This window comes from Prionailurus bengalensis, chromosome A2, assembly GCF_016509475.1.
Source record: "Prionailurus bengalensis isolate Pbe53 chromosome A2, Fcat_Pben_1.1_paternal_pri, whole genome shotgun sequence".
Lineage (NCBI taxonomy): Eukaryota > Metazoa > Chordata > Mammalia > Carnivora > Felidae > Prionailurus > Prionailurus bengalensis.
The window spans coordinates 162,673,106-162,700,920 of record NC_057348.1 but is presented as its reverse complement, the minus strand read 5'-3'; the positions used below and the strand labels follow the sequence as shown (position 1 = coordinate 162,700,920).

The 27,815-nt window shown below is 59.3% G+C and overlaps 2 protein-coding genes across 2 annotated transcripts; one reads left to right on the top strand and one right to left on the bottom strand.

Annotated features, from left to right (window-relative positions):
* The first annotated feature begins 514 nt into the window (after window positions 1–514).
* Window positions 515–9,852, top strand: ATG9B (autophagy related 9B). Its single transcript, XM_043589918.1, has 14 exons — window positions 515–2,371; window positions 2,491–2,534; window positions 2,701–2,765; window positions 2,963–3,124; window positions 3,660–3,801; window positions 5,368–6,122; window positions 6,309–6,462; window positions 6,679–6,858; window positions 7,447–7,683; window positions 7,853–7,986; window positions 8,168–8,264; window positions 8,466–8,589; window positions 8,676–8,817; window positions 8,981–9,852. Exons 1-13 carry the CDS (start codon window positions 1,831–1,833, stop codon window positions 8,801–8,803), a joined length of 2,763 nt encoding a protein of 920 aa, XP_043445853.1. The 5' UTR covers window positions 515–1,830; the 3' UTR covers window positions 8,804–8,817; window positions 8,981–9,852.
* NOS3 (nitric oxide synthase 3) lies at window positions 9,818–27,815 on the bottom strand. Its single transcript, XM_043589917.1, has 26 exons — window positions 27,562–27,815; window positions 26,153–26,255; window positions 25,659–25,807; window positions 25,287–25,449; window positions 23,927–24,018; window positions 23,686–23,827; window positions 23,349–23,488; window positions 23,066–23,240; window positions 22,475–22,576; window positions 21,675–21,869; window positions 21,490–21,563; window positions 21,165–21,309; window positions 20,803–20,907; window positions 17,600–17,667; window positions 17,086–17,202; window positions 16,802–16,976; window positions 15,327–15,459; window positions 15,135–15,213; window positions 14,650–14,837; window positions 13,891–14,063; window positions 13,414–13,624; window positions 13,240–13,327; window positions 11,913–12,034; window positions 11,004–11,152; window positions 10,447–10,641; window positions 9,818–10,337 (listed from the first exon to the last, which is right to left on the bottom strand). The coding sequence occupies exons 1-26, from the start codon at window positions 27,723–27,725 to the stop codon at window positions 10,176–10,178; spliced, it is 3,609 nt and encodes a 1,202-aa protein (XP_043445852.1). The 5' UTR covers window positions 27,726–27,815; the 3' UTR covers window positions 9,818–10,175.

Genomic DNA, 27,815 nt, shown 5'->3' with positions numbered 1-27,815 from the left:
ACTCCGCCTACTCAACGATTGAGAACCACTAGTGTGGAGGTCCCGTATAGCTTATGGAGGCGCGCCCCCCCCCCCCCCCCGATCCTTCTTTCCCACAGATGCCTTCTTACCGCAGTCAGGGTGACTTGTCTAGGACCCCACCTCCCAGCTTTTGCACCTCCGTTAAACACTTATTTATTTCTTCCGTGTAATTTGCATAGTTACCCTCCCCCCCTCCCGCCCCTCCACGGTCTATGACTTCTTTCTGGGTAGTGATTCTGGCTCATTCATCCATACTCCCTTCCCCTCCAAGTGGTGCCTGATAGAGAAAAGTGCCCTTTATAATAAATTAACTTGAATTGGGGTGCTGGTAGGGCAGCTGTCAATGAATGAATCGGGGGATACTGGGTATGAAAATGTGCCAGATTAGCTTGAGGTTGGGCTGGGTGTATGCGAGGGGTCCTAATGTGAATGTGGTGGAATACTGGGGTGAGGGAGGTTGAAAAGAGATCAGGCAAAACCCTACACAACCTGTAGGCAGATGTCTTGGCAGATGTCTCTAAGATATGGGAATTTCCTAGCTCCTCTGCAATGTGGGATTCCATCTTGGGCACTAGGATGCCACCTCTAGGAGTTCTGCCTCCTGCTCAGGGATAAAACTATGCAAGCCCCGAGCTACTTTAACAATTCCTGTCCCAGGAAGGCAGCACAGAAGGAGAAAAACAGGCATATCTGGTCTCGTGTTTTGTGAGCAATTCCATGATTGCCTCCACATTCCTCCAGTGAACACACTCTAGGAAGCACTTTGTTCCTCTCTCTCACAGATACTGTCCCCTAAGACAGCCCTCAGGCCCAAGCCCTGCAGGCCCTGACACCTGGGCAGCTGAGTCAGCACCTCAGGAATGGGCTTTAGTAGCAAACTTGGTGATTCAGGGCCCCAGGAATGGCGTCGAACATGCCAACAAACCAGCTGCCTCCTTCTCCTCCTTGAGGTGGCAGAAAGGAACTCAACCAGCTCATCCCTGGGTATGCAAATTATCCTTCCTGATCCTGGCCCCCCAGCTGCCCTCTGCTGGCTCAGCTCTGATGCTTCTCAGGGGGCCCCCCAAACTGGATGAGGACTGGGGAAGAGAGTTTCGGTGTTTCCCAAGATAAAGAGGAAGACAAAACGGAACTCCCAAGGAGCCTTTTTCTACCGAAGCTCCCCAAACCACTCCTCACGTCTGGAATAGCTGCCTCTCCTTTCTTTACCTCCTCCCTTTCCTCAGTTTCCTGCAACCTGGCTGCCCAGTCTGGCAGTCTCCCCTCCCCTTCGTATTGGCAGGCAAACAGAACACCAGCCTTTTCTTTTGTTTTTTCTTCTTTTTGCTTTTGGTCTTAAAGCCTTTTTTCTGTGGATCCCTGTGTGCATGTGTAGAGAGAGGAGACCAGGTTTCAAGAAATCAAAGATGTAACATCTTAGCCTCATAGCCTTAGAATCCCTTGGTAGGAGTTTCTTTTGGCTTTGTTATTTTGGCTGCTACTTTCTGGCCTTCCCTTTAAATCCATTCCAGGTCTGAGGAGGGGACAGTAGGTGTCTCTGGTCTGCATGTTCTCCGCCTCTGCCTCTCCAGCTTGTGCTCCTCCCAGGCACAGAGGCTTGGCCGTGACAGGTTTGGCCGCAGATTGCCCTGGAAGGGGTGTGAGTTGTCAGACAGGTGACTGCCGGCTTGGACGCCTGAGGCCTGCCCTGACTGAGTCACCTTGCTGTTGTCACCATCCTTGCCGGAGTCCCTGCTCAGCAAACCAGACCTCTGTGGATACGGCGGCAGCTCCCATCCGTCCAAGCTTTCAGGAGAAGCTACTGGCCCGATGGTGAGGCAAGTGGGCTGGGGGGGGAACCGAGGGCGGCTGGGGCGGTGGAGAGACCTGGGGCCTGGATCAGTGCCTCTCCTCCCCATGCCGCTGCCCCCTCTCCCTCCTCCTCCATGTCGGGGGCCTGGCAGAGGGCGGATTTCCATCTTCTCTCTGTCCCCTGCCCCTCACACAAGAAGCTCCCCTTCCTCGGTCCCTCCCCCGGCCCTGGGACCCCCCTGCCCAGCGATGCAGGCCCCAGGGGGCTCTCAGCCTCCCCACAGTGCCCTCCCCACCCCAACAACGCAGGCAGGGCCCGCGATGACACCCAGCTCTGCTCCCCCCTCTTGGGGCTCCCACTCCACCCCACCCCTGGCCCCAGTGACTCCCCCTCCCTCGCACCGATGCCCCCAGGACCCTCCTGGGCTGCGGATAGGGCCTCTGATCCCTGAGCAGGATTATGAGCGGCTGGAGGACTGTGACCCCGAGGGGTCCCAAGATTCACCCCTCCACGGGGAGGAGCAGCAGCCCCTGCTCCATGTGCCCGAAGGGCTCCGAGGTGAGTGTGGGTGTGGGGCTGCGAGGGGAGCACGCTGGGGAGGGCCTGGGGGCTCCCGAGGATGTGAACTGGGCGCTCAGGGGAGAGCCAAGTCCCAACACTCTCCCCCCTGTGCCCAGGCTCCTGGCACCACATCCAGAACCTGGACAGCTTCTTCACCAAGATATCCTTTGTGCTCGGCCTGGCAGCACTGGCGTGGGAGGGCCCTTTGGTGCTGGTGCCATTCTTGGCCGGCGGCTCTCAGGGCGCAGTGGGTTGCGGAAGTGAGGGAGAGGTGTCTTCGAGAAAGGCCCTTCGTGCCTCAGGCTTCTTTCTTGACGCACCGCCACATCTATAGCTACCACCAGAGGAATGGCTTCGCCTGCATCCTGCTGGAGGATGTCTTCCAGCTGGGGTGAGATGCTTGTCCCAAGCCCCAGACTCTGTCACCTTGCTCCCTCAGCAGTGCCTGCTGCTTTTAGTCTGTGTCGCACCCCACCCAAGCAGCCCAGAGGCTCGGCAGGGAGGGGAGGACCCTCAGGGCTGACCTGGAGGTTGGGGCAGGAGCCCTCCCTGCCCTCAGACCTCACTACTGCACTCCCTGTCTCCCAGACAATTCGTCTTCATCGTCACCTTCACAACCTTCCTCCTTCGTTGCGTGGATTACAACATTCTCTTCGCCAACCAACCGAACAACAGGACAACACCTGGCTTGCTCCATGGCAAAGTCACCTTGGCAGATGCCATCCTGTCCTCCTCCCAGTGTGCCCAGCGGTGAGTGACAGCTGGTGGGGGGAGCGTGGAAGGGGGAGACGAGCAGACAAGCAGACAAGCACCGCCCCCCCATCCTTTTGTCCTTTGGTCTAAATCAGCAGTACTCCCAAGTTTTTGGTCTCAGCACACATTGAATACACTTAAACTTGATCAAGAACGCCCAAGAGCATTTGTTTATGAGGTATATTTACCTCATTCGAGACCTAAGCTGAGAATAGCTTTAAAATCTAAGAATACACCAGCACACGTTCCATCAGCTGCCGATGTGGTGTCACACACGTAGCTTCTGGAAAAGTCCACTGTATGCTCATGAGAGAATGAGCATGAAAACGGCAGAAAACCTTCGTCTTACCTGAAAAAAGTTGGGACCTTGCCGACACTTGTAAGGGCCTCAGGGTCTCCCAGGGCCCACACGCTGAGAGCTGCTGGTGGAGCTGGGTCCCTCTCTCTGTGACTTTTCCCTCGCTCCCCAAGTCTAGTCTCCCTTTCTATTGGGCCCCCACTTTCTCTCTGCTATCTGTCCCACCCCACACAGGATCCGCTCCAGCCCCCTGCTGGTTTTCCTTCTGATCCTGGCTGCAGCCTTCTGGCTGTTACAGCTGCTTCGCTCAGTCTGCAACCTCTTCAGCTACTGGGACATCCAGGTGTTTTACAGGGAGGCCCTGCACATCCCCCCGGTGAGCTGGGCGGGTGTGTCTGTGGAGGGGTGCCTTGTCAGGGGTGGGGACAGAGAATAGGGAGGAGCGGGGGCTGGACAGATGGAAGGGCCCACTGGAAAGCAGGCAGAAGGCCTCGCTGACACCTGCCCAGGCCCTGAGTAATGTTAGGAGAAGAGGTACCACCACTTACTTCTAAGGCTTGGTCCTTACCCGAGTGGCGTTTTGTTGACTTGGATTACAGCTGATGATTTAGGGTCACATGCTTGTGCTCCAAACAGTGGATATTTAGAGGAAGGGCGGTCATCCGACTTTACAGGGCAGGAGGAATTTGGGTGGGGCTGGGAAGGATAGGAGGTGGGAAGGCATTCCAAGGCCCGATGCAGGAGGTGGGGGGGTGGTGAGCATCTGTGGGCAGCAGTGAGGAGTGGACCCACCAGCCCGCAACTGAGTGGTCAGGCCCCGTTGGGTGATATCCCCCCCCCCCCCACTTTCTGGCCTCCCTCACGGTTGCAGTGAGCCACTGTGTGGGCCCCTTCACTGTCCTAGTTCATGCTTTGCCCTTTCTTTCCTCCCCATCTCGTTCGTGCTCCTTCTTACTCTGTTCCCCAGTTCGTTCTTTAAGGCTCAGCTCAAAGGCTGTCTTCTGCAGCCTGCTTCCCTTGCTCCCCTCAGAAGCGCAGAACCTTCCGCATGGCTCTCCTGCAGGGCCAAGGGGAGAGGTTTCCAAAAGGCCCCTCGAGTGGGGGAGCACAGACAGAGTGCAGGGAGGATGGAGAGGGCCAGGGGAGCACCGGTGGGGGAAGGCAGGAGTTAGAGCACTGCTTCTCCAGGAGGCTGCTGACCCTTCTCTTCCTCCTCCTCCCTTCTTTCTCCCCCTCCCCCATTCCTTCCAGGGGAAGGGGAGAGCCTGGGATGGACTGGAGAGGCTGGCCTGGAGGGACTTGACTAAGCCGGACTGGGGCAGCTGGGTGAAACTGGGCTAACGTGAGGTTTGCAGATGAGACCCAAGTGAGATCTGACAGCACCCCACCCAGACATGGACACAGCCGGTGTCTTAGGAGGGTTAATGGGCGGTGGAATGGGATGGGGCTGGGGGCGGGGGGTCGGTCTCAAAGCATGCGGAGATAAGAGGTGGTGCGGCTTCAGGTCCTGTGTTGGCCTGCACCCTAGGGCTGGGAAGGAGAGACAGTTCCCAGGTCCCAGCAGCAGTTCTGTGCCCTCTGTGAAGAACCAGGGCGGGGAGGTTTCAGAAAATCTGCTCCTGAGAAGCTGAGACCAAATACCTGAAGAAGTTAACTTACGAGGTGTCCCTGGGAAGCACAAGACTCAGGGCCTTGAGAGTGGCAGGGGCAGGAGGAACACAATTCAGGAGACAATGAAGGGAACTAAGCGCCCCGGTCAGTGACAAGGTTAGAGGAGGGCAAGAGAGGGCAGAACGGGCAAGGCGACAGGTTTCGCCCCTTGAACGACACTGGGTGAGGAAGGTGGGGAGGGGGCAGACGAGGGAGGTAGCTCCGTCAAGGTGAGTTTGGGCATCACCGCGCCGAGGAACCCAGCTGACGCTCAACAGCCCCCTCTCCTCAGGAGGAACTCAGCTCGGTGCCCTGGGCCGAGGTTCAGTCCCGCCTGCTGGCGCTGCAGAAGAGCGGGGGGCTGTGCGTGCAGCCGCGGCCGCTGACCGAGCTCGACGTCCACCACCGCATCCTGCGCTACACCAACTACAAGGTGGCGCTGGCCAACAAGGGCCTGCTGCCCGCGCGCTGCGCGCTGCCCTGGGGAGGCAGCGCGGCCTTCCTCAGCCGCGGCCTGGCGCTCAACGTCGACCTGCTTCTCTTCCGCGGGCCCTTCTCGCTCTTCCGCGGGGGCTGGGAGCTGCCCGACGCCTACAAGCGCAGCGACCAGCGAGGCGCCCTGGCCGCGCGCTGGCGGCGCACGGTGCTGCTGCTGGCCGCCGTGAACCTGGCGCTGAGCCCGCTGGTGCTGGCCTGGCAGGTGCTGCACGCCTTCTACAGCCACGCGGAGCTGCTGCGGCGCGAGCCGGGGGCGCTGGGGACGCGCCGCTGGTCCCGCCTGGCCCACCTGCAGCTGCGCCACTTCAACGAGCTGCCGCACGAGCTGCGCGCGCGCCTGGCGCGCGCCTACCGCCCCGCCGCCGCCTTCCTGCGCGCCGCCGCGCCCCCGGCGCCCCTGCTCGCGCTGCTGGCCCGCCAGCTCGTCTTCTTCGCCGGCGCGCTCTTCGCCGCGCTGCTCGTGCTCACCGTCTACGACGAGGACGTGCTGGCCGTGGAGCACGTGCTCACCGCCATGACCGCGCTCGGGGTCACCGCCACCGTGGCCAGGTGCTCGGGGAGCTGCCCGGGAAGGAGGGGGGCATTCCTCTGACCCGGGGCCGAGCCTCCCGCGAATCCCTACGACACCACCACCCCCAACCCCGCCCTGGGCGCCCCCTCTCCCCCGGACCTGCCTCCCACCCGCACGTCCTCCTAACCGCGGGCCCCCTTCTGCACCCCCATCTCGATCTCCAGGTCTTTCATTCCGGAAGAACAGGGCCGGGGTCGTTCCCCGCAGTTCCTGCTGCAGGCGGCCTTGGCGCACATGCATTACCTCCCGGAGGAGCCCGGCCCTGCCGGCAAGGCCAGCGCTTACCGGCAGATGGCGCGGCTGCTTCAGTACCGAGCGGTGAGGGTCCGGCCCGAAGCGGGCCGCGGAGACCCCAGAGCCGCCAGCGTCTGGTCTGGGGGAGGGCGTGGGGCAAACGGGCTCCGGGCTGGCCATCCCGGGAGCCGGCAAGTGACTCTGGAGGTTTCCGGGCCTGGCAGGCGTCCTAGGAGACCTCTTTGTCCTGATCACGAGTCCCCTCAACGACTGTTTCTCAGCCTCACCTTGCTTCCCCAGGTCTCCCTCCTGGAGGAGCTCCTGTCTCCTCTCCTCACTCCGCTGTTTCTACTGTTCTGGTTTTGCCCCCGTTCCCTGGAGATCATTGACTTTTTTCATCACTTCACTGTGGATGTGGCTGGAGTTGGGGACATCTGTTCCTTTGCCCTGATGGATGTGAAGCGTCACGGCCACCCTCAGGTTAGAGCCCATCCCTGGCTGTGTGGGGTTGTGGTTGGATAGGGGTTTGCTTGCCTCACTTAAAGCAAAGCTGGGTTCCACCCCAAGTTCTATCACTGACCACCTGTGACCTGGAGCATGTCACTTGCCATGTGGTAGTGTCCTTATCTGTTAAATGAGGATGGTGACCGTAGCCAATGCACAGGGCTGTGAGGATTGCATGAGATGATGTGTGCAGTACCCTAACAGGGTTCCTGGCACATTGTAAGTCCAGTAAACAGGAGCGGAGACCATCAGAGAGGCTGAGAAATGAGCTGGTCAGTAGACGGGGCTGGCATAAGGCGGTCAGGCCAGCCAGCCCTGGGGTCCATCGTGCACATGCTGGCAAAACATTAAGCCTGCGCCCTACCCTTGTGCTGGCTCCAGACCCAGGTCCTGTTTTGCCGCTGTATTTTTGGTTGATCTTGAGCAAGTCCCCATCGTGGCTTCTGTTCTTTGACCTGGAAAACGGGGCTAGTGTTTCCTGTCACGCCTACCCCGCAAGGCTCCCACGGAAGCTATAAAAGCAGTGTCCACAGGATGTGAACGGTTGACTATTCTTGTTCTCAGTGGCTCTCGGCAGGACAGACAGAGGCCTCGCTCTCTCAGCGTGCGGAGGATGGAAAGACTGAGCTCTCCTTGATGAGGTTCTCCCTGGTGCATCCACAATGGCGCCCCCCAGGGCACAGCTCCAAGTTCCTGGGGCACCTTCGGGGCAGGGTCCAACAAGATGCAGCAGCCTGGGGCGCCACTTCTGTTCGCAGTCCCCCCACCCCGGGGGTGCTCAGTGACTCTTCCTCACCTCTGGTGAGTTGCAGCCTGGCCTACTCTTCTGCCCTCACCACCCCCAGGCTCTCCCCTCCAACTCATTGTTTGTATTGACCTGCTCCCTGGTCCAGCTTGCTCCCGGGCCTTCCCTAGACCTCCTCCCTCCCCTTCTGGCCTCATTTCTGACACCCTGTTCTCTTGCTCCCAGCCTGAGGCCTTCCTGGCCAACCTCTTGGTGCACCCCCTCCTGCCCCCGCGGGACCTGAGCCCCACAGCCCCCTGCCCAGCCGCAGCCACAGCCAGCCTCCTGGCCTCCATTTCCCGCATTGCCCAGGACCCGAGGTGAGGGGGAGTGGAGTGGGCCTGAGATGAGATGGAGAACAGCACGGGTGGCGGGGCTGATCCCCCAGGAGGAGTATGCAGGGGCACTGGGGGTGATTGGGAAGGGGAGATCAAGTCTGGCCCTCCCTGGGGGCCCTGGGGGGAGGGGCATGTCTTTGGACTACTGCACCCTCTGTTCCAGCTGTGTGTCCCCAGGAGGCACTGGGGGCCAGAAGCTGGCCCAGCTCCCAGAGCTTGCTTCTGCTGAGATGAGTCTGCATGCCATCTACCTGCACCAGGTGAGCAGAAGGGTGCCAGAAAGAGACATGTAGGGAGAAAGCAGCTGAATGAAATGGAGACTGAGCGTGGGGTAGAGTGTAAGGAGGTACACAATGGGAGCTGGAAGAGGAGGTTTTAAAACCCCCTGCACCTAGTCCAGGGGCTGTGCTTCACACTGAGGGGCAGAAAGGAAGCCCATCATTCTTCTTCGTTCCATTTAGCTCCATCAGCAGCAGCAGCAGGAACTGTGGGGTGAGGCTTCAGCCTCTTCCCTGTCCAGGCCCTGGTCCAGCCCCTCCCAGACACTCTCGCCTGATGAGGAGAAGCCGTCCTGGTCAAGTGATGGTGAGGTGGTCAGGGTGTGCGGGGGACAGACCCTGGGTTGACGGGGGACATCACTGCACTGCCCAGCTGATGGCTCATCTCACCAGGCTCCAGTCCTGCCTCCAGCCCCAGACAGCAGTGGAGAACCCAGAGAACCCAGAATCTGCTCCCCGGGAGGTTTCAGGAGACCACAGATGCCCAGAAGGAGCCTGGCCAGGCCCCTAGCACTGACTGAGAGAGCTCCTCAGGGTCAGTATTGTCTAACTGGGGTGGGAGCTGGGGAATGAAGAGAAAGTTGGGTGGAGCCAGACTTGAAGGGATGGGGGCAGTGGTGGGAATTCAGGATGATAGGGATGGTCATCTTTGGAATCTAAACCTCCGACTGCTTGCCAAGAGCCTTCTCCTCCTCCAGGTTCCCTGGCTTCTCCAGCCGTAGGAGATCAGACAAGGCCGAGTGGAAGGCCATGATGCCGAGCCATCTTTAAAGACCCCCGCCTCCCTGACTTTAGATCTAAGGATGTTTTAGTTGGGCAGGACTTGGGGGAGGTTAATGATAAGCTCATCCAAGAGAGCAGAGAAAGGGTAGGAGAGGAGATGCCAAGGGCATCTGGAGACAGTGTTAGAGACTATCCCCGTCTGAAGGGGCTAAGGGGACGCCACACCAACTAACTGTCCTCGAGCAATTGCCTGGGAAGAAATCCCCAGGTATCCTCAGGGTGGAGGACGGGGCCAAGGTGGAGGCCTAGCTAAATGCAAGGGAAACAGTGAGGGACGGGACCTGGATGGCAGTGGGCTCTCCAAGCCTGTCTGGCCTTCACGTTCCACTGGGGACTTGTGAGTGGAAAGACTCTACAGAGGGCTGGTGGTTTTGGAGCTCAGCACTGGCAGCGCTGGCTGCGGAAGTGGGTGTGGATCCTCATCCTGTCTGAAACCAGCTGTAAAGGTTGCTCATGGCTTGCTGCACCTCTTTGTGACCTTCGTCTCTGGCGTCCCCACTCCTGGTGGAGGGCTGTACCTCCTTCTCAATCAAGAGCAAGGAAGCAACACAGAACTGCCCGTGATGGGCTGGAAGCCACATTTGCAGAACGCTGGGTCAGAGTGGAGTGTGTAGGATAGGACTCCCTGTCAAAGCATTGTCACGCCCTCCAGCTGCACAAGTTAACAAAGCTTGTTGTTCTGCAATTTTAATCGATGGGGCTGGGTTAGGCGTCTTGGTAGCACTTGTAACATCGGGTCCAGTCTCTTATGGTGAATTTTCAATAATAAATATTTTAATGATTTAGAGATTAGGATTCGAGATAAGATACTCCCAAGGAAGGTAAGGGGAACCTAAAACTCACCTAATGAACACAAAAAGGGGGTGACAGTAGGCCCGGGAATATCACTGCTGGGAGGGACCCTCCGGACCTGGGGCAGGTAAACAGACCTAGAGAGAGACACTTCCCTCATCCCCTGGAATACGTGGGCAGTCTCTGGATAGAGGTGGGACGGCACCTCGGGAGGGGAGGGAGAGGTGGCTGGTCTGGTAACACCGACAGGAGAGCGGCAGAACCAGAGTAGACCTACGGCCCCTCTCCTGGAACTGGGATGGAAAACAAGAGGGGCTCTCAGGGACTGGGGGTGTCTGGGCCGGGAGGGTCGAACGCCCAGGGCACTGCGCCGCGCAGATGCCGCTCCTGCAGGGAAAAGCTCTGGGTGCGTATGCGGCTAGTCACCTCCTGGGTGCGCAGTGTGAGCCCGAAAATGTCCTCGTGATAGCGTTGCTGATCCTGCGGGGAAAGAGGGCAGCGGATCAGAACAAGACTGGGACCTAAGCGGGAGTGGGCCCCGCCCCCGGGATGGCCCCGCCCCGCCCCGGCATGGTCCCGCCCCCCGCACCCGCAGCACGCCGATGACGTCGCCGGCCTCGTCCAGCTCCATGTCGCCCTCCGTCGCTAGGATTCGCTGCACCGTCTGCAGGACGCTGGTTGCCATGGTGACGTCGCCGCACACAAACATGTGGCCCCGCTCGAGGCACAGCACGCGGTGCACCTCGGCCGCCAGCTCCGTCCGCAGGATGTCCTGCACGTAGGTCTGAGGGAGGCGGAGGTTAAGCGGCGTGCCCTAAAGAGCGCGTGGGTCCCGGGGGCGGGGGAGGGGCGGGCCAGGCGGGGCTTAAGTGCGCGGCTCTGCGGCCTAGAGAGGTGGAGCCAAACAAGGGGCGGGGCTTGGTGAAGGTGGGTGAGACCAAAAGGCACGCGGGAGGGGCCGAGTGGGGGCGGGGGCCTGCGTGCCGCGGGGTGCCAGCCGAGGGGCGGGGCGCCAGCTGAGGGGCGGGGCGGAGGGCGCGCACCCGAGGGGCGTGGTCGGGCCTGGGCCTGGGCGCCCTGCTGGAGCGCAAGAGGGCGCTTCCCCCGCCCCTAGCTTCAGGTTACCACGGCCTCAGGGGGTCGCACCTTAGGGCAGTCGGGCTCCCGAGAGAAGGCGGTGAGGACGCGTCCAAAAACCCCGCGCTGCTGGGCATCCTGCACCTCGTCGCGGTAGAGGTGGTCGAGCTGGGAGCATCGGCAGCCGAACACCAAGGTCATGGGGGCCGGCTGCAGCCCTGCAAGTAGCACTGCGGCTTGGGAGAGCCCCCTCCCAGGGGCGCAGCCCTAGCGACTTCGCCCACTGGCTACTGACAGCCCAAGCCTCTGGTGTCTGGCCTCCAGAAGAGTGCGGAATGCTTTCACAGAGACCTTGCCCGACCCTGGTTTACGGAGACGACGCTCACGGGGAGGCAGCTTACGAGAGGTGGTGGCTCCTCGGGTGGAACGACCAGCGGTGGCATTGCGCTAGAACGTGGGGCTTCTGACTCAGACGCCCTTGGCACCATCTGACACGGAAGTTCTAAGAGCCCCCATCTAGCACGGTCCCTGCTCCAACGCCATATTCTTCCACACCCTCAGTTTCTGCACTCTCTGCCTTCCTCTCCGTCACAGCCCCCTCCTTTTGTTTTACCGGGTGCCCTGCACACCCCGTGTCCAACCTGAACATCCTGTAGCTTCCTTGGGTCTTGGACACAGCTGGGTGAGCTCTGGGGCAGTCCCAAGTACACTTTGGCCATTTGAGTCCTAGCCCCATTCTCTCCAGACTTCCAGTCCCCCCTGTACCCTTGTCTTTAATCCGGTTCGACTGCCTACTTTGTGTCTGGCACCAGGGAGCCAAGTGAACAGGGCACCGCCCTCTGGTTGATCTACTAAGTTTCTGTTCACCTCCGTGGCCTGTTCCTTGCCTTCCTTCCTGTCTTCCAGGTTTCTGTCTTCCAGTCTCTGTCCCTTTCCCCCCTCCTGCCTTCCAGTCATTCCCTGGGCCCCCAGTCTCACCTTTGCTGTCAATGTCGTGCAGCCGCTCCTGCCAAAATCCCCGGAAGGGGGCAATACCTGTGCCAGGGCCCACTAGGATGCAGGGCAAGCTGGGATCAGGCGGCAGCCGGAAGGAGGGAGCCCTAGTGGAGAAACACTGTCGGCCCCTGTGCTTTCCCAGCTCCCCCGATTCTTACCATCTTCCATTGAGGGCAGAGAAGAGAACTCAGGTTCCACTGATAAGTGGGATAATAACTTGCCACGTGTGTTCGACACAGTCTCGCTCACAGTGAGCACGATGTGTTTATGGAAAGAACTCTACCTGCAGGCAGAAACTCCCTGGACCTGTGCTTCTGGAGGTTGGGTCACAGGAAATACAATGTAATTTGAAGTGAAGAATGTTCTGATGTCTCAGTTTAAGAGATTTACAAAACATGGGAAGGGAAGGACAGCTTTTGGCTCATAACGAGTTCACTCATTTTCAGTCATAGCCTTAATATGGGTATTTGGATCGTATTCAGTAGATTGGTACAGTGTGTGATTCCTCCTGATGGGTTTGGGTGACGGGACCTAGTTGGTGCCCATCCTAGAAACTCTTTTAAGTCCCCCCTGAGACTTTGGGTCCTGGCTGCCGGGTGGGGCAAGACTTCTGAACACGGCACGCAGGAAGGGCATCCTGAAGACTAACTTTCTTCCAGTCCTTACTGATACTTTGGTAACTTAACTAGTTCTCCCTGGACTAAGTGAGGACTAATCCTGGAACAGGACACAGTTCCCAAGTGCCTGACTGCCTCCCCAGTCAGACTGACCTCGAGGATGTAGCAAGGGATGGGTCACCTGGGTGACTCAGTCGGTTAAGCATCCGACGCTTGATTTCGGCTCAGGTCATGATCTCCCGGTTCGTGAGTTTGAGCCCCATGTTGGGCTCTGCGCTGACATTGCGGATTTGGGATTCTTACCCCCCCCCCCCACCTCAAAAACAAACAAATAAATACAACTTTCAAAAAAGCCAAATAAGCAGGGGACATAGTGTACCTAAGTGCAGCAGGAGCTGCTGGGCGAATCCCAGCCCTGTCTCTGGGAGGGGAAGCTTCAGGGCAGGACGCTAAGTCCCAATGAGTAAAACGCCCAAAACTTCGTCGAAGTTCTGAAGTCGCTTGAGCGGACACCCCATCCTTGATACGTGTTGAGTCGGTCCTCCCTGCTCCCAGTCACCAAAGCTTCCACCCTCACCCTGTGCGACCACCTGCTGATTCCTCTGTCTGTCCCCGGCCGTCCCCGGGGCACTTTGTCCACCCCTGCTTGGATGGACACTCTCTCCTTTGATGTCCCTGAACTACTCACTCACCCCCTGATGAAGCAAGGTACAGGATCTCCGGCCTTCAGCTGGCTCAGCCATGTGGAGCAGACTCCATAGTGCAGGGGGCCCAGTCCATCTGGGGGTCGGGGAGGAGAGGGTGCCGGTGAGGGGCCCGTCCCCGGGTCCCCGTGTGGCCCTGACCCCGGCCCTTCGCAACCTCACCCTGGGTCCTGTACGCCAGCACGGCCACCGTGAGGTGAATCTCTCCCGGGTGGGCGCTGGGCGCCGAGCTGACGGAGTAGTACCGGGGCTGGAGCAGGGGCAGCTGGGTGAGGAGCAGGGGGGCAGGCAGCGCCACGGACGGGAACTGTTCCAGCGCCTCCAGCAGCGTGGGGCACCGGAACCACTTCCATTCCTCGTAGCGCCGGGGGTCCTGGTGGGGGCGGGGCGTCACGGCTCTGGAACCTCCCAACCCTGCCTGCCGACCTCCCTTCTTCACTCCTGAACTGAGCCCCCTGGGGTCTCTGCCTCCTTAGTTCGGGCCAACAAACGTTTCTGGAGCGCCGAGAACTCAGCGATGAGTTAGTGACTCAGGGGCTGGGTCTTAAGCCCCAGGACACGTGAGCCAGGTACCTCCCCTTCCCCACCCAGCTCGTCCTGCCTCACCAGCCCCTGCTGCCCGCCGGGGTGGCCCTGCACCTGGCTGAGGCTCTCCAGCTCCTGCTGTTCTCCGGACTCTTCCGCCAGGGTGCTGAGCAGTCGAAGGAGTTGAGGGCTGGGCGGGGAGGTGATGTCCAGGAAGAAGGTGAGAGCCTGGCGCAGCGTGCAGGGGGGCAGCCGGGGGTCCCGAACCCAGCTGGGGGGTGGGCCACCTGGGGGTTGGTGTACAGGGGAGGTATGAGGAAGAGGCCAGCTGGAACTGCGTGGTCTGAGGCGATGGTTGCTTGGGGGTAACACCAGCCCTGACCATCCATGTCTTGTGCTTTATTGGAGACGTTGCCTTTGAACAGTGGTGGTGAACCTGCCTGGGCAGCCCCTGTGTACGTGTGTGTGTGTGTGTGTGTGTGTGTGTGTTTGGGGCCCCTGGCTGGTTTGGGTTGGTCTGGGCTCTGCTTCTCCCCCACTAACTTTAACCCTAGGCACTGGTGTGGCAGAGGGTGGACCCGACGGCAGCTATGGAGCAGGCTGGGCTGTCGGGAGGAGACTTTGGGAGGAGCTCAGAGGGAGAGGGCAGCCTTCTGGGGGGCATGGGGGGCAGGTACTGGGAAAGCCACCCTCTGTGGACCATCCCGCAACAAGGTCGCCCTGACAGGAGGAGGCACAGGCGGCTCTGAGCACAGGCATTACGGCCGTGAGTGGAGGTGGAAGCTGCCTGCCAGGTCCTCAGCTCAAGGGGACCCTGAAGTCAGGGGGACAGGGCGGGCTGTCACTGTCATGTCCCAGACCACGCCTTCTCACCAGGGCTGCCCTTCTCCAGCTGCTCCACGGCCACGGGCTCTCCTGGCGGAGGCGGGTCCTCCACACGGCTCAGCAGCGCCTCCACGAGGCCCGGTCGGTTGGGCGGGCAGATGCCTATGTGGTCCCCCGGCTGGTACTGCAGCCCCTCCTGGCCTCCAGTGTCCAGGCGCACCAGGATCGTGGCCCGGCTGGGGGGTGAGGAGGTAGGGCAGTTAGGGGGAGCGAGGAGGACCTGGGAGGAGGGTGTTGGGACGGGGTGGCGGGGGGGGGGGGAGGAGAGGAGAGGCCAGGACAGGGGTGTGGGTGGGGGGGAGGAGAGGTCAGGACAGGTGTGTGGGGGGAAGAGAAGCCAGGACAGGTTTGGGGGGAGGGGAGCAGAGGCTAGGACAGATGTGGGAGGGGAGAAGAGTCCAGGACAGGTATGTGTGTGTGGGGGGGGAGAGGCCAGGACAGGTGTGAGTGGGGGCGGGGGTGGTTGTCCTCACGTGGACTTGCTGCTTTGCAGGTTTTCGACTGAGAGGATGGTAGCCTGGAACATCTTCCTCCTGTGCACATGGATCAGGCCTGGGGGGAGAGAGAGACTCAGCCAGAAGCCCGGCCCGGCCCCTGAGAGTTAGTCCTGGGGCCCCGGGAGCCCAGGGGGGGCCGGCAGGGTCAGGGGGAGGCCAGAGCCTCACCTGGCAGCAGCTGGAGGCCCTCCGCCTGGGTGCTGAGCCGGTACCTTTGGCGCTTCCAGCTCCGTCTGGCGCTGAATATGTCCCTGGCGGCAGCCTTGGCGTCCTCTCCCACGCAGAAAGTCTCACAGGAGGCCTGAGGGGCCAGGTGGGGGCTGAGGGCCTCTGGCCACCGGGGAGGGCCGGGGCAGAGAGGAGCTCAGGGGGGCTGAGGTGGGAGGCCGAGCTGGCCTGTTGGGTGTCCGGTTGTCGCCTTCCATTCCGGGGACTGTGGGAGTGGAGGGGCCCTGCCGTGGCTCACGCCTGTGGCAGGGGCGGCCCCGGCGGCGGGACGGAGAATGGGATCGAAATGGAGGCTGAGGCCGACCGTGCCTCGTTCTTCGGCCCATTTCGTAGCTCTCCCCTGACACCCACTCATTCGGGTCACACCGGCTGGTTACTTAATCTGGTGAGCGTTCATCTCTTAGGGAGCGCGGTGCTCGGCGCACGGTGCGTCTGTGCGTTCAGACCTGCGTTCAAACCCTGACTCCTGTGCTTAAATTCCACGTGCCTCAGTGACCCCATCTTTATACCCCGTGAGGTTCTGGCGAAGATTATGTAAAACCCTAGAGCGCTCCTGGCGCAGGACCCTGCATTTGGGGGGGGCTGTGGAAAGGGTTTCTGGCTGGTCTGTCCCTCCTGAGTGGCTCACAAAGGCTGGAGGGGGCCCCTGGGGCAAGACCCCTGGGAGGGTGCATATTCTGTTTGTTTCTGTTCAGGTACAAGTCCTGCAAACTGCTTGGCCAGCTCCCGCCTTGAAATCCAGGGTCCCTCTGTGATTGGCTGCTCCCTCTCCTCCGACCTGTGTCACCGGTCTTGTTAATCTTTCTTTTGTGTGTGTAAAGTCTTATATCTCTTCCTTCCTTCCGTGGCCCCCTCCCTTCCTTCCTACCCCCACCGCTGCTGCCGGAGTTAGTGAGTTAGTTCAGCACCTTCCTGCTTCTAGTTGGATGTTCCTCTCATTGACCTCACGTCTTTAAAGTGGTGTCCCTAAAATCTCACAGTGCGCCCTGCTCTTCCTGTCCCACTCCTAGCTTCCAGGCACTCCCTTTCATGTGGTTTCTTTAGTCTTGTTTTCCATTCTTCTCCTCCTCCAACTCGAGCCTGTCTCTTTCTCCAGCTGGACTTTCTCTACCCCAGCAAGCCCTCTGCCTGCGCCAGGTGCCCCCACAGCCCCCCCTCCAAGGATGTCCTCCTCCTCTCCATCAGCCCAGACCTGCTAAGCTGTAGCCTGGGAACCTTGGTTGGGCCAGCCCTGCCCTGAAAGAGCATCAGGAATGGGAGAGAAGGAGCCTGGCCAGCTTCAGGCATGACCCCCAGACCAGGCAGAGCTGCCCCTGGAGGAAGCCCAGGCTGAGAAAGTCACAGCTCTGTTAGTCTGGGTGTTCAGGTGGGAGCGGAAGCCTGGGTCAGATGCGGGGACAGGTCCAGGGGCTCACCTGGAAGGCGGCCTGGGCCCAGCCACGGAAGGCCTCCTCCTGGCCACACAGCTCATCTCCCTGGCCCAGCTGCAGCAGCCGCTCGCCACCCAGCTCCTCCAGCCGCGTGTCCACCGCACGGGCAAAGGCACAGAAGTGGGGGTACGCCCGGGAGCCCAGCCCGAACACACAGAACCTGGGGTGCAGGGAGCCGTCACTGGAGCCCACACCCGTTCCAGCCCCACGCGTGCCCAGGCAGCGTGCCCGCCCTCCCCCGCCTCCCCTTGCTGCAGCCCCCCCCAGACCTGAGGGTACCCAGTGCCCCTGCACTGTCTGTGTTACTGGACTCCTTTCTCTTCCGCCTCCAGGAGGACACCAGCGGGTCTGAGCAGGAGACACTGTTGAAGCGGATTTTGTAACTCCTGGCAAAACAAGACCAAGACAGGGCCGTCACAGGGAGCTGGGGGCTCGGTGCGGGCCCAGACACAGCCAGGGGACAGCTTCAGGGTGTCTACATCTGGGGTAAGAAGGGCCCTGTCCTCGGGCTTGGCTCTGTCTCCCAGGGATCTCTGCGCCTTCAGGCCCTGCCGTGCCCCCCTTGTTCTGTCTGAAGGACACCTCAGGACTGACCAGACTGTGAGTGGGCAGGTCATAAGGGAGGAGGGCATCCTGAGCTGTGATGGGGCCCAGGCCCCCTCACCTCTGCCCTCCAGCTTGTGGAGGTGCAGAGGGGGAACATTTCAGCCCCCCTTTTCTCGTTGTCTCCAAATGCCTCACTGCCCTCCCTCCACCTCCCCCCAAAGTCCCACCCCCACTCACCTGTGTTGTTCTGGCCGAGGGGAGCTGTTGTAGGGACCAGACATTTCCATCAGGGCCGCCGCAAAACTCTGGCGAGGGGAAGCGTGGTTATCGTGGTTAGTTTTGCTTTACTTCAAACCACACAGAAGTTGAAAACTGTACTGGGCTGATCCTTAGAATTCTTATCTGTAAATTGTGATTTTGTTTGGAAAATTTCAAACCAGGTAGTGGCTTTCTGGAAACATGACAGAACCTTAAAATGATAAAAGGGAAAATCTACCCTTACCTTCCCTCTAGTCCGGGCCCCCAAGGCAGGGGCCCTGTTGACAGGTGTTTAACCTCCGAGCTCTGTTTCGTTGTACTCAGAAATGTATCTGTATTTATAGTTTGTTAAAAAAGTAAAAATGGGGCCACACCATATTTATCTGCTTTTTCTTAACAACCTGTCATGGATATATCATGGATGTCCTTCCTTCCAGGTCATCACATGAAGAATGACCTCCTTTCGAAAAACAAAAATTTTTAAAATTCTTATTTATTTGGGAGAGAGAGGGAGAGAGACAGAGAGGGAAGGAGGGAGGGAGGGGAAAAGAGAGAGAGAGAGGGAAGGAGGGAGAGGGAGAGAGGGAGAGAGGGGGAGAGAGAGAGAGAGAGAGAGAGAGAGAGAGAGAGAGAGAGAGAACCCAAGCAGGGAAGGAACAGAGAGAGGGAGACAGAATCCGAAGCAGGCTCCAGGCTCCGAGCTGTCAGCACAGAGCTTGACCCAGGGCTCAAACTCACGAACCCCGAGATCATGACCTGAACGGAAGTCAGATGCTTAACCGACTGAGCCAGCCAGGTGCCCCCGACCTCTCCTTCTTTGGAATGGCTACATAGTGCCCCCTCACTGGCAGGTACTACATGTAGGAGACTTCCCTCTGACTCAGGACCTCTGGGTGGTCTATGACCGATGCCCAAGCACTTGCATATATACACTCCTGCTGCCTCTTTTGCGTGTTTTGGTAGGGCTGCCCTTAAAAGTGGAGTTGCCAAGTCAGAGGATTTAAAGACCTGATGAGGAAGGTGAGTCAGACCATCCCCCAGCAACCAGGTAGAGCAGTGCTCTTTGCTCACTCCTGCCAGCACTGGATGTGGCCAGTCCTTGATGTTTCAGCCAACTCGATAGGGGGAGAACAGCCCTCAGTCTCCCTGCCATGCCTCCATCTCGTCTTCTGGAAGGCTGAGCCGCGTCATGTTCTGCCGTGAAAATAGCTATGGGCTACACGGAACATCTTGGCGCGGCAAAAGCCAGAAATGCGGCAAGGCTGGGACGTCTCAGCATTAACTGTAGATGCATTTGGGTGGTGGGGGTCTCTAGGTTCAAATACTGCCTAAATTTTGTTTTCTGAACCTTTTGTTGAAGGGTCACACATGCAGAAAAGTACACAGGTCTTTAATGTCCAGCTTTCTAGATTTTCACAAACTGAACCTACCTACGTAGTCCGCATCCTCTCCAGAAACATCGCTAGAATCCTAGGATTCACCTCCTTACCCCTCTCAGTCACCAGCCCCCCAACCCCGCGGGGGCAACCGCTCTCCTGATTAAGTCACCACGAATTCGTTTTGTCTTCTCTGCACTGAATACAGAGTGAACCCTATGGTCTGATTCTTTTGTGTCTGGCTTCTTTCCCTCTACGTTACATTGTCAGGTTCATCTATATCGTGTGGTTGTGATCCGTTCGCCCTCATTGCTGTATAGACTTCGAATAAAACCACATTGTGTTTCTCCATTCTTATTGTTGATTGTCATTGGAATTGTCCCCAGTCTGGGACTATTAGGAACAATGTTGCCGTACACATTCTTGTTAGTGTCTTTAGCGAATACACCCCATTTTCTATGGGGCGTATTCGTAGGTTTGCTCCATTTTTTAAAAAATCAGATAAAATTTACATACATTGAAATGCACAGATCGTAGTGTGCGGTTGAATCCATTTGGCTGTTCGGCAGGGTTTTTCTTTTGTTTGTTTGTTTGTTGGTCTTAAAGTTAAACACACATTTACCCGATGACCCAGCAATTTTCTCGTAGGTATTCATCCAAGAGAAATGAAAACATAGGCCCACGAAAGCCTTGCACAAGAATGTTCATGACAGCTTGATTCATAATAGCCAAACACTGGAAATGGCCCAAGTGTCCGTCAGCAGGAGAGCAGAGAAACACGCATTGTAGTCACATAGTGAGCACTGCTCAGCGGTCGAAAGGAATGAGGTGCTGAATCACTCACGGTGAGGTGAGCCTCAAAAGCAGGCCGAACACTTACCATGTGCTCCCCTTTCTATGACATCCTAGAGCGGGCGAAACTAAGGTGACAGAAGTCAGAAGGGTGCTGGCCTTCGGTAGGGATGGCCTGGGAAGGGGCTGGCCGGAGGCATTGACGAAGGGGACTGCCCAGGTGATGGAAATGTGCTGGGTCTTCGTCGGCTCGTGGGTCACACGGGTGCAAACACTACTCTTATACTAAAAGAGTAAGTGATTCTATCTTCCTTTGCAAGGCAGATGAGAATGGGGGCTGGCATGGGCCACATGGCAGGGGGAAGGCTTGCATCGGAATTCTGCTTTAGGGTACTTGAGGAGGTACTTCGTGCTAAGAAGGCATTTATCGCCTAGACGCTGAAACATGAGAGCCCTAGAAATGAGTGCACCTGGGGCCGCCAGGGACGGAGAAGCTGGAAAGATAATGGTTAATAATAAAGTGTTCTGTGGCGGTGCTCTAGTTTGCTTCTTTAAGGATTTGTTCAGAAAGCAAAGTTGCCTGATCTCTGTTGACATCTCTTTTTCTTTCGTCAAGGAAAGAAGAAAAGGAAAAGCCGACATTGTGTAGCGGGCGGAGTATCGCTGTTTTTCTAATTTGTCCATGCTTGAGAGCAGTCTAAACTCGTCGGTCAGCCCAGAAGTGCCTTCCATGTGTTAAATGCTTGTACTGATCATGGAAATGACTTGGGGACACACTGAAGCAGGTGTGTGTGTGTGTGTGTGTGTGTGTGTGTGTGTATGTCAGGGGCAGCCCCTGTGTGACCTGGAGAATGGCTTGTGCAGGCTCTGGGGTCCCAGTGGAATGTCCACACTCGCACTCTGGGGGACTCTCAGGGCATCACCACTCTCCGTTGGGGGGATGGGGTTCCTGTCCAGCCACTCCATGTTAAGTCTTCCCTCATTCCCAGTGGCCCCTTTACTGCTGGGTCTCACCTCTCCATTCTCTGGGGGATCACCATTCCCGAATGTGCTGGTCACGACCAGCACTAGCGTCTCATGCTCGAGGGACACGACATCATACTCATCCATGCACAGGACCTGTGGACAAGGAGAAGACAGATGTCCCAGGGACTTGATCTCTGCTGCCCTCATACCTCTACTCTGGGCTCTCGAGGCAGGGCACAGTTCCGACCCTGACTCAGGCCCTTACTCAATCCCTGAATCCATTTGGATCCCGGGGTTCCTCCTGGGCTCTGACTTGTGACCCTCTCCTGTCCTCCAGAGCACATCTGAAGATATAGATCAACCCCCCCCCCGCCCCTTCTAGGTCCCCACCCCTCTGGGCTTAGCCCTACCCGGGGATCGAAAGCCTTCCGGAAGAGTCTCCCCAGCTGCTGTGCATAGCTCTGGGCCCGGCCGGTCTCGGAGCCATACAGGATTGTTGCCTTTACTCGCTTTGCCATCACGGTGCCCATGAGTGAGGCAGAGATCTTCACCGCACTGCAGGCGAGGGTGGGGTGAGGGGGTGTCCCAGGCACACAGAGCCAGGGCCTCCCCCGGTGCACGGTCCAAGTAAGGTCTTGGGGCGCTGAGTGGTGGGTGTGGGAGTTGGTGGGCCTTCCCACTGCTAAAGCTGGTGCCCTGGGTGTGGGGGAACAGCAGCATTCCTAGGGCACCTACTTGGCCACTTCCTTAAAGGTCTTCTTCCTGGTGATGCCGGCACCCTTGGACCCACTTCCCTTCCACGGGTCTGGCTGTAGGGGTGTGATGGGGGGAGTGGAGGAGGAGGAGGTAAGTAAAGAAAGCAAAAATTTGGAGGCCCCTGGGGGCTGCTGACAGCGGGCAAGAGCTAGTGGGGTGGGCACCTGATAGTGGAAGGCAGGGGACAGGACATAGTTGACCATCTCCTGATGGAACACAGGGGTGAGGCTGCCGGAGATGGGGGGCACGATCCAGGCCCAGTCGGCAGGGCAGCCCCCCCTAGCCTTCTGCTCATTCTCCAGGTGCTTCATGAAGGAGGCCGTGGCAGCATGGTGGTCCACAATGGTCACTTTGGCCAGCTGGGGTTGGGGAGGCAGGGGCTTAGACTCAGCCTACAGACCCACGCTTGTCACCCCGACCACCGCTGTGTCCTGGGTCACCCCACACCTAACACAGGCCGTGTCCCCCTACCATGCTGTCACCCCTGCACGCGTGCAGCGTGCACGGCCACCCCTGAGGCTCAGTAGCAGCAGCTCCGGTCTCCCACATCTGGATGTCCTGCCCCCACAACCAAAACATCCTAAACTCTGGCCAAGTCCTCAGCAGGCAGTTTCCTCAAACAACAATGCTCAGCAGGCCTTCAATCCTGGAGTTAGCATTTCCAGAAGCTGGCGGGTCCCACAAACCACCATACCCACTGTGCCCTGGGGGCTTGCATTACTGAGCATGTGCTGGTCAGTAGGGCTCCCGGCGTACCAGACCATCCTAACGCGGCACCCGGAATCGCATGTGCTGTGTCCCCGGACCGGAGTTGCATTGCTGTGTCCCCAGACCTGCAGGCCCAGTGTGCCTCACGGACTATGGCACTTCTTCCTGTTGTCTCCAACTCCTACCCCGTCTCTAAGTGCCTCCCTCTCTTCCAGCCCCAGCCCCTTGCCCTCCTGGCCAGTCTGGGCCTGTGTACCTGGTAACTGTGCAGCACGGCCAAGTTGATTTCCACGGCTGCCTTGTCTTTCCACAGGGATGAGGTGGTCCGGGTGTCCAAGTCCATGCAGACGGCCACATCCTGGGAGCAGGGGTGCATAGCATTGGTAGGGACAAGGTGTAGGGGAGAGGACGGAGTAGAAGGTGCGAGGGTGGCCAGAGGCCTGACTGCTTAGTTTGGGGCTGGTTCAGGTCCTTGCCTGCAAAGGCACCCCAAAACATAGAGGGACCCTGGGTCAGTTACTTCTCTGCCCCGGGTCTTAATTTCTCGTCTCTAAAATGGGTCTTAACATTGTTTTGCAAGATCTGCTTTGAGAATCTGATGAAAGCTATAGAGCCGTAGGTCCTATTCCCAGAAAAACAATTCCATATTTGTACCAATACACATGCATTCCTTTGCCCCAAACTTGTGGTCCCAGAGCCTCCAGAGTTCTAATTCGAGAGGCAGCTGGGACCTTAGATTCTCCCAGCTGCTGACAGTCTGTGGATCTGGTTGCGCATCAAAGGCTCCAGCCCGGAGGGGATGGGGCGGGCAGCCCCCCGCACCCCCTCCCTACCCTCTGGTCCTCACCTCCAGGATGTTGTATCGGTGCGGGTCACACAGGTTCCGCGTGCCGATCTCAGTGCTCATGTACCAGCCGCTGAAAGGGGCCGCGGGGAACTCCAGCCCCCCAATTTCCAGCAGCATGTTGCTCACCGCCGGGAGGGCGTACCAGCGCAGGCCCAGGGCCGCAAACCACTCCAGCCTGGGGGTGTCGGGGTGTGGGATCAAGCTGCCCGTGGAGCCTCGGTGCCTGGCCACCCCACCCCCGGGCAGCCCCTCCACCACCTGACCCAGGCCCTGCCATGCTCACGTGGGGTGCTCCAGGGGCACCTCGAGGACCAGCTCGGGGGGCAGGGCAAAGAGTTCCGGGGGCTCATCTGGGGCCTGGAGCAGTAGGGGCAGTACGTCAAAGCGCCCGTTTCCTGGGGTCCAGCCGTGCTGGATGCAGAGCTGCGGGGAGCAGGGCCAGAGGGGCGTCTGAGGGGCCCAACCCCCCACTCTCCTCAGGGACCCCCTTCATCGGCATCTCCCTCCGTCATCTCAGTGAGGGTCCCCCCTCCCTGCTTCATCACCCCCCCTTTGGACCCCGTGCCCCATCGCAGAGCCCTCACTGGCCGGCCTCCACTTCTCCGCCTCTCTGGGCCCACCTCAGTGATCTCCACGTTGGCTGGGTCCCCCCGCACGGAGCCATCCTGCTGCCTGTACCCCGCGTAGCGCACCAGTTGGCTGTTCCAGATTCGGAAGTCTCCGCGGCCTGGGGCGCGCTGGGGGAACACTGTGATGGCCGAGCTGACATGGGGACGACAGCTGTCAGAGCCCCACCTCTGCTGGCACCTAGGGGAGGGATGCCATCTGGCACAGCGTTGGCGGGGGGGGGGGGGCACTCACCGGAGGTTGCCCCGGTTGGTGGCGTACTTGATGTGGTTGCAGATGTAGGTGAACATCTCCTGGGCAGAGTTGCAATCCCGGGCATCAAACACCTGAGCCAGCCAAGGCAGGGGGACAGGGGGACACAGGGGTCTTGAGTATCAGCTCTAGGAGAAGGTAAGGAGGCAGGGGAGGGTGTCGCCACCTCCTGAGAAGCCCCCAAAGGCTGGAGGTGTTACTTGTCATGGTTCTTTCTCCTCCAAGGAGCCTCCCTGACCGCATGCATGCACACTGAGCCCTTCCTGCCCTGTGCCCCACACACCCAACGCAGCCTTGTCTGCCTTTATCTCCTTGCTGGGACATCTCCCCACCCCTGCAGAAGCTGACTCAGTACCTGCCACAGAGGAGGGACCCAGTCATTACCAACCCGACGGCCAGGGAGGGGTGCCAACTGACGGGGAGGCCACCTAAGGGTGTGGGTGGTGAGTTCCCCGTTACCTCATGGTGCTCAAGCAAAGGCGGGTGACCCCAACCAGTCATCAGACTGTCCCTGAGCACACTGCTGATGGGAAGGGGGTTGGCTGCATGAGGTGGCCGTCCAGGAGTCTGCCTGTCCTGATACTCCTATGCTAGTAGAAGCCATCTTGACTGGCTGAGGGTGGGGGGGGGGGCCCGCAGGGGGCCGGGAGATCCCTTTCCTGCTTGTGTTAGTGACCGAAGCAGGGGGTGGCAGTGGCTGGCCTGGGGCCACGGGAGGGATGTAGCAGTGAGTGTGATCACATTTGGAAGGTCTGATGGGTTCAAAGCTCAGCTTTGAACAACTTCAAGGGTATGCAAGGTTCAGACAGGATGGTTCTTTTATTTGAGACTTGTTTGGGATTTGCTGAGCATGTGGCTTTATTCCAAATTCTTTGGTGGCCAGTTACAGCTAAGGAGGCCAAGGTCATGGGTTAAGTTCCCCTGCAGGTCAGCTCGTTTCTCTTAGGCTGTTCCAGTGGTGGGAGCGTGAAGGAGTCTGTGGGGCCCAGGCAGGCACTAGAGGGCTGGGCTGGGCAGGTGAGGCCGGCACGGAAGAAACAGCCAGGGGCCTCTTCCAGAAGACTGCTTCTGTTGAACTGATGATACCGCCCGGGGACCACGGCTCAGCTGTCCTCACTGACCCAGTGTATCTGGGTGTTTCTCCTCGCAGCCAGTCAAGACACTGCCTCTGGACTTAACAACCAGGTGGTAGCTACTGGACTGGGGGCTCCCCAGGCGTACCGATCTCTAAGTCCCCACTGCTTGGGACCCCCCCAGGGAAGCCTCAGGGGCTGCCCTCACTGCTCCTTTCCTTTTTCGTGTCCCCCAGTCCCCATTCTGGGTGCTTGCTAGCCAGCCACACCTGCAGCTTCCCCCACTGGATCCGGCCCACGCAGCGGGGTGCATTTCTCCAAGCCTGCTTAGCCCCGAACACCAGCTCGCTCTCCCGAAGCTGGTATGTGCCTGCGGCTGCTATCTCGGCTTCCACCTCCTGAAGCCTCTGCTCATGGGCCTGGGAGCCACTCCTGTGGTGGAGCAGAAGGAAGTCGAGTCAGCGAGGGGTGGGGGGAGAGGTTCCCCAGGCTTTGTGTGGGTGTTGGGGGGAGGCTGGTGTCAGGGTGTGGGATAGGGGGCAGCTCCTGGGGAAGGTGATCATCATTTCGAGGCCTCGGCAGGACCAGGGCCCCAGGTCAGAGGACAAGGGTGGGCCGTGGGTCTCAAGGCACGGTGTCACCTCTTGATGGAGCTGTAGTACTGGTTGATGAAGTCCCTGGCCTGGCTCAGCAGCTGCTCAGTGGGTGGTGGGTCCTGGGAGGGCCGGCTCTGCAGTTTCCGTGGAAAAACCAGGGAGCCCAGGCAGCGTCTAGGGGTGCAGGGCCCCTCCTGGGTTGGGGTGGAGGGCAGAGGCAGAGAGAGCAGGGAGCACAAAGGTGAGGACCTGGTCAGGGTGCAGAGGCAGGGGAGGGGGCAGAGGGAGGGTGGGTCTGGGCAGGTGTGGGTTCAGGGCTGGGACCGAGACTGGAAGTAGGGGTGAGGTTGTGCCAGGTTATGGTAGGACTTGGGGCAAGGGCGGGAGGCCGGGAGTCACCAAAGTCCCCTGGGCGTCCCTTAACTCCTCTGGCTCTTCCCAGTCTCTCTTGTCTTTGGAGACCAAAGGACGAGTTCTAGAGGGGACTGGCCTTCGCCCCCCTGACCCTGACAGGGGATGGGGAGGGCTCCCGGCCTTACCTGCTGTGCCTGGGCACTCAGGGTGTCGTAAGTGATGCTCCCCACCTCCCAGTTCTTCACACGAGGGAACTTGGGCCCCTCCGGGGGCTTGGTGAGCGGGGGACTGCTGGGACCCAGGGGAGGGGTCATGGGGGAGGAACTTTTTTTCCCCCAGAGACGCCTCCGACAACATTCAGAACCGCAGTGATTGATTGCTTGCCTGCCATGTGCTTTCCTACACTTTCTCTGTCAGCCCCCTCGAAAACCTTAGGAGGTAGATAATATATTTGTGTCCTCATTTACAGACGAGGAGGGACCTGAGGCTCAGAAAAGTTAGGAATCTTGCCAGGGGCCACATGGGAAGAACCGGTCCCTTTAAAACCCAGGCCCACCTGTCTCCCAAGTCGCCAGACCCTGGGCTGCCCAGGGCTGCAAGCACTGACCTCCTGAGCCCCTGGCCCAAGGCTGGGTCTCATCCCTGTTCAGGGCCCACCTCACCCCTTCTGGACAGGGGGGTCCAACCCCCCCGGAGCTGTGATGAACCCTACCTGGAGGGGGATGGAACCCACCCTTGAGCTGAGGGAAACCCTGGGATTCCTCAGCCCAGATTTTCCTCCCCAGTCACCCCCTGCTGACAGTAACTGTTGTGTGAAAGGAGGCCTCAGAGGCCTTATCACTTCCTCCCAGAGGCTGAGGCCAGCCGCGGGGAGGAAGGGAGGGCCTCGGACCTTGGGTGCGCCAGTGCGGAGCCTTCCCCGTGGAGCTGCCTCCGGCCCTGCCACCCTGCCTGGCCTGGCACCCCACCTGGCCCTCAGCCGCCCTCTCTCTCTTCTCGGGGCTGAAGGTACCACGTTAGTCTGGGGTTGACAGCCGCTAGGAGGTGGAGCCTGGAGGAGAGGAATGCGGCCTGTTTGCTCTCTTCTCAGCCTCCCATGCCAAGGTCCTGAGTCTCCCGGGGGCCGACTCTCTCCCCTTCTAGATTGCCTTCTCACTCCCCTGTAACTACCCTCCCCGACCCCTTTCTTCTCTTAAAAAATCCTCACTGTTTGTTGGAGGCTTGTCGTGAGCCAGAAACCCGCAACAATCCCATGGAGTAATTACTGCTATATCCCTGTTACGTATAAACGCTCAGAGAGGTGAAGTAACTTGCTCAAAGTCAAACAGCTCTTGGCGGCAGAGTAGCAATTCAAACCTGGTAAACTGGCACCTTTACCTCCCGCTTTCACCTGTTGCCCGCTGGTCCTGACCCTGGTCTCTTCTCCGAACCTCCCTGATTGTCCTGTTCTATCCACACCGGTAGGTAGCCCTTTTGTGTGGGCGACTTGGTCCTCCTGGCCGGGCTACAGGCTCTAGCCCTTCCCAGCCTGGGGCTCTAGGGCTTGACACCCTCCTGCCTGCCCCCTGCTTCTCGCCGCCTCCAGGGCCCTTACCTGCGGTCTGGTGCGGGTGGGGGTGGGGGTGCGGGTGCCGGTGCCCTGCCGGGCTCTGCTGTCGGGGAGGCTGGGCCCTGCTTGCCGCACAGGCCCAGGCCCAGCCCCAGCCCCAGGCCGCAGGGAGGCCCCGGCTCCTGGCCCACACTCTTCAAATTGCCCATGTCAGCCTCGCCTCTGCTCTGGCACTCTGAGCAGAGCCCAGGCCTTTTCCTTAGGAAGGGGAGGGGGCAGTGAGAGGGGGCTCTCCGGTG

Excerpts from the sequence above, each read along its gene's own strand:
- ATG9B (XM_043589918.1), top strand. The coding sequence starts at position 1,831 with ATGGTGAGGCAAGTGGGCTGGGGGGGGAACCGAGGGCGGCTGGGGCGG. Across the intron at positions 6,123-6,308 it reads GTCACCGCCACCGTGGCCAG|GTCTTTCATTCCGGAAGAAC; the intron begins GTGCTCGGGGAG and ends CTCGATCTCCAG. Across the intron at positions 8,590-8,675 it reads GCCGTCCTGGTCAAGTGATG|GCTCCAGTCCTGCCTCCAGC; the intron begins GTGAGGTGGTCA and ends TCATCTCACCAG.
- NOS3 (XM_043589917.1), bottom strand. The coding sequence starts at position 27,725 with ATGGGCAATTTGAAGAGTGTGGGCCAGGAGCCGGGGCCTCCCTGCGGC. Across the intron at positions 17,203-17,599 it reads CCTCGGCCAGAACAACACAG|GAGTTACAAAATCCGCTTCA; the intron begins GTGAGTGGGGGT and ends TTGTTTTGCCAG. Across the intron at positions 13,328-13,413 it reads GCTGGCGTACAGGACCCAGG|ATGGACTGGGCCCCCTGCAC; the intron begins GTGAGGTTGCGA and ends CCCGACCCCCAG.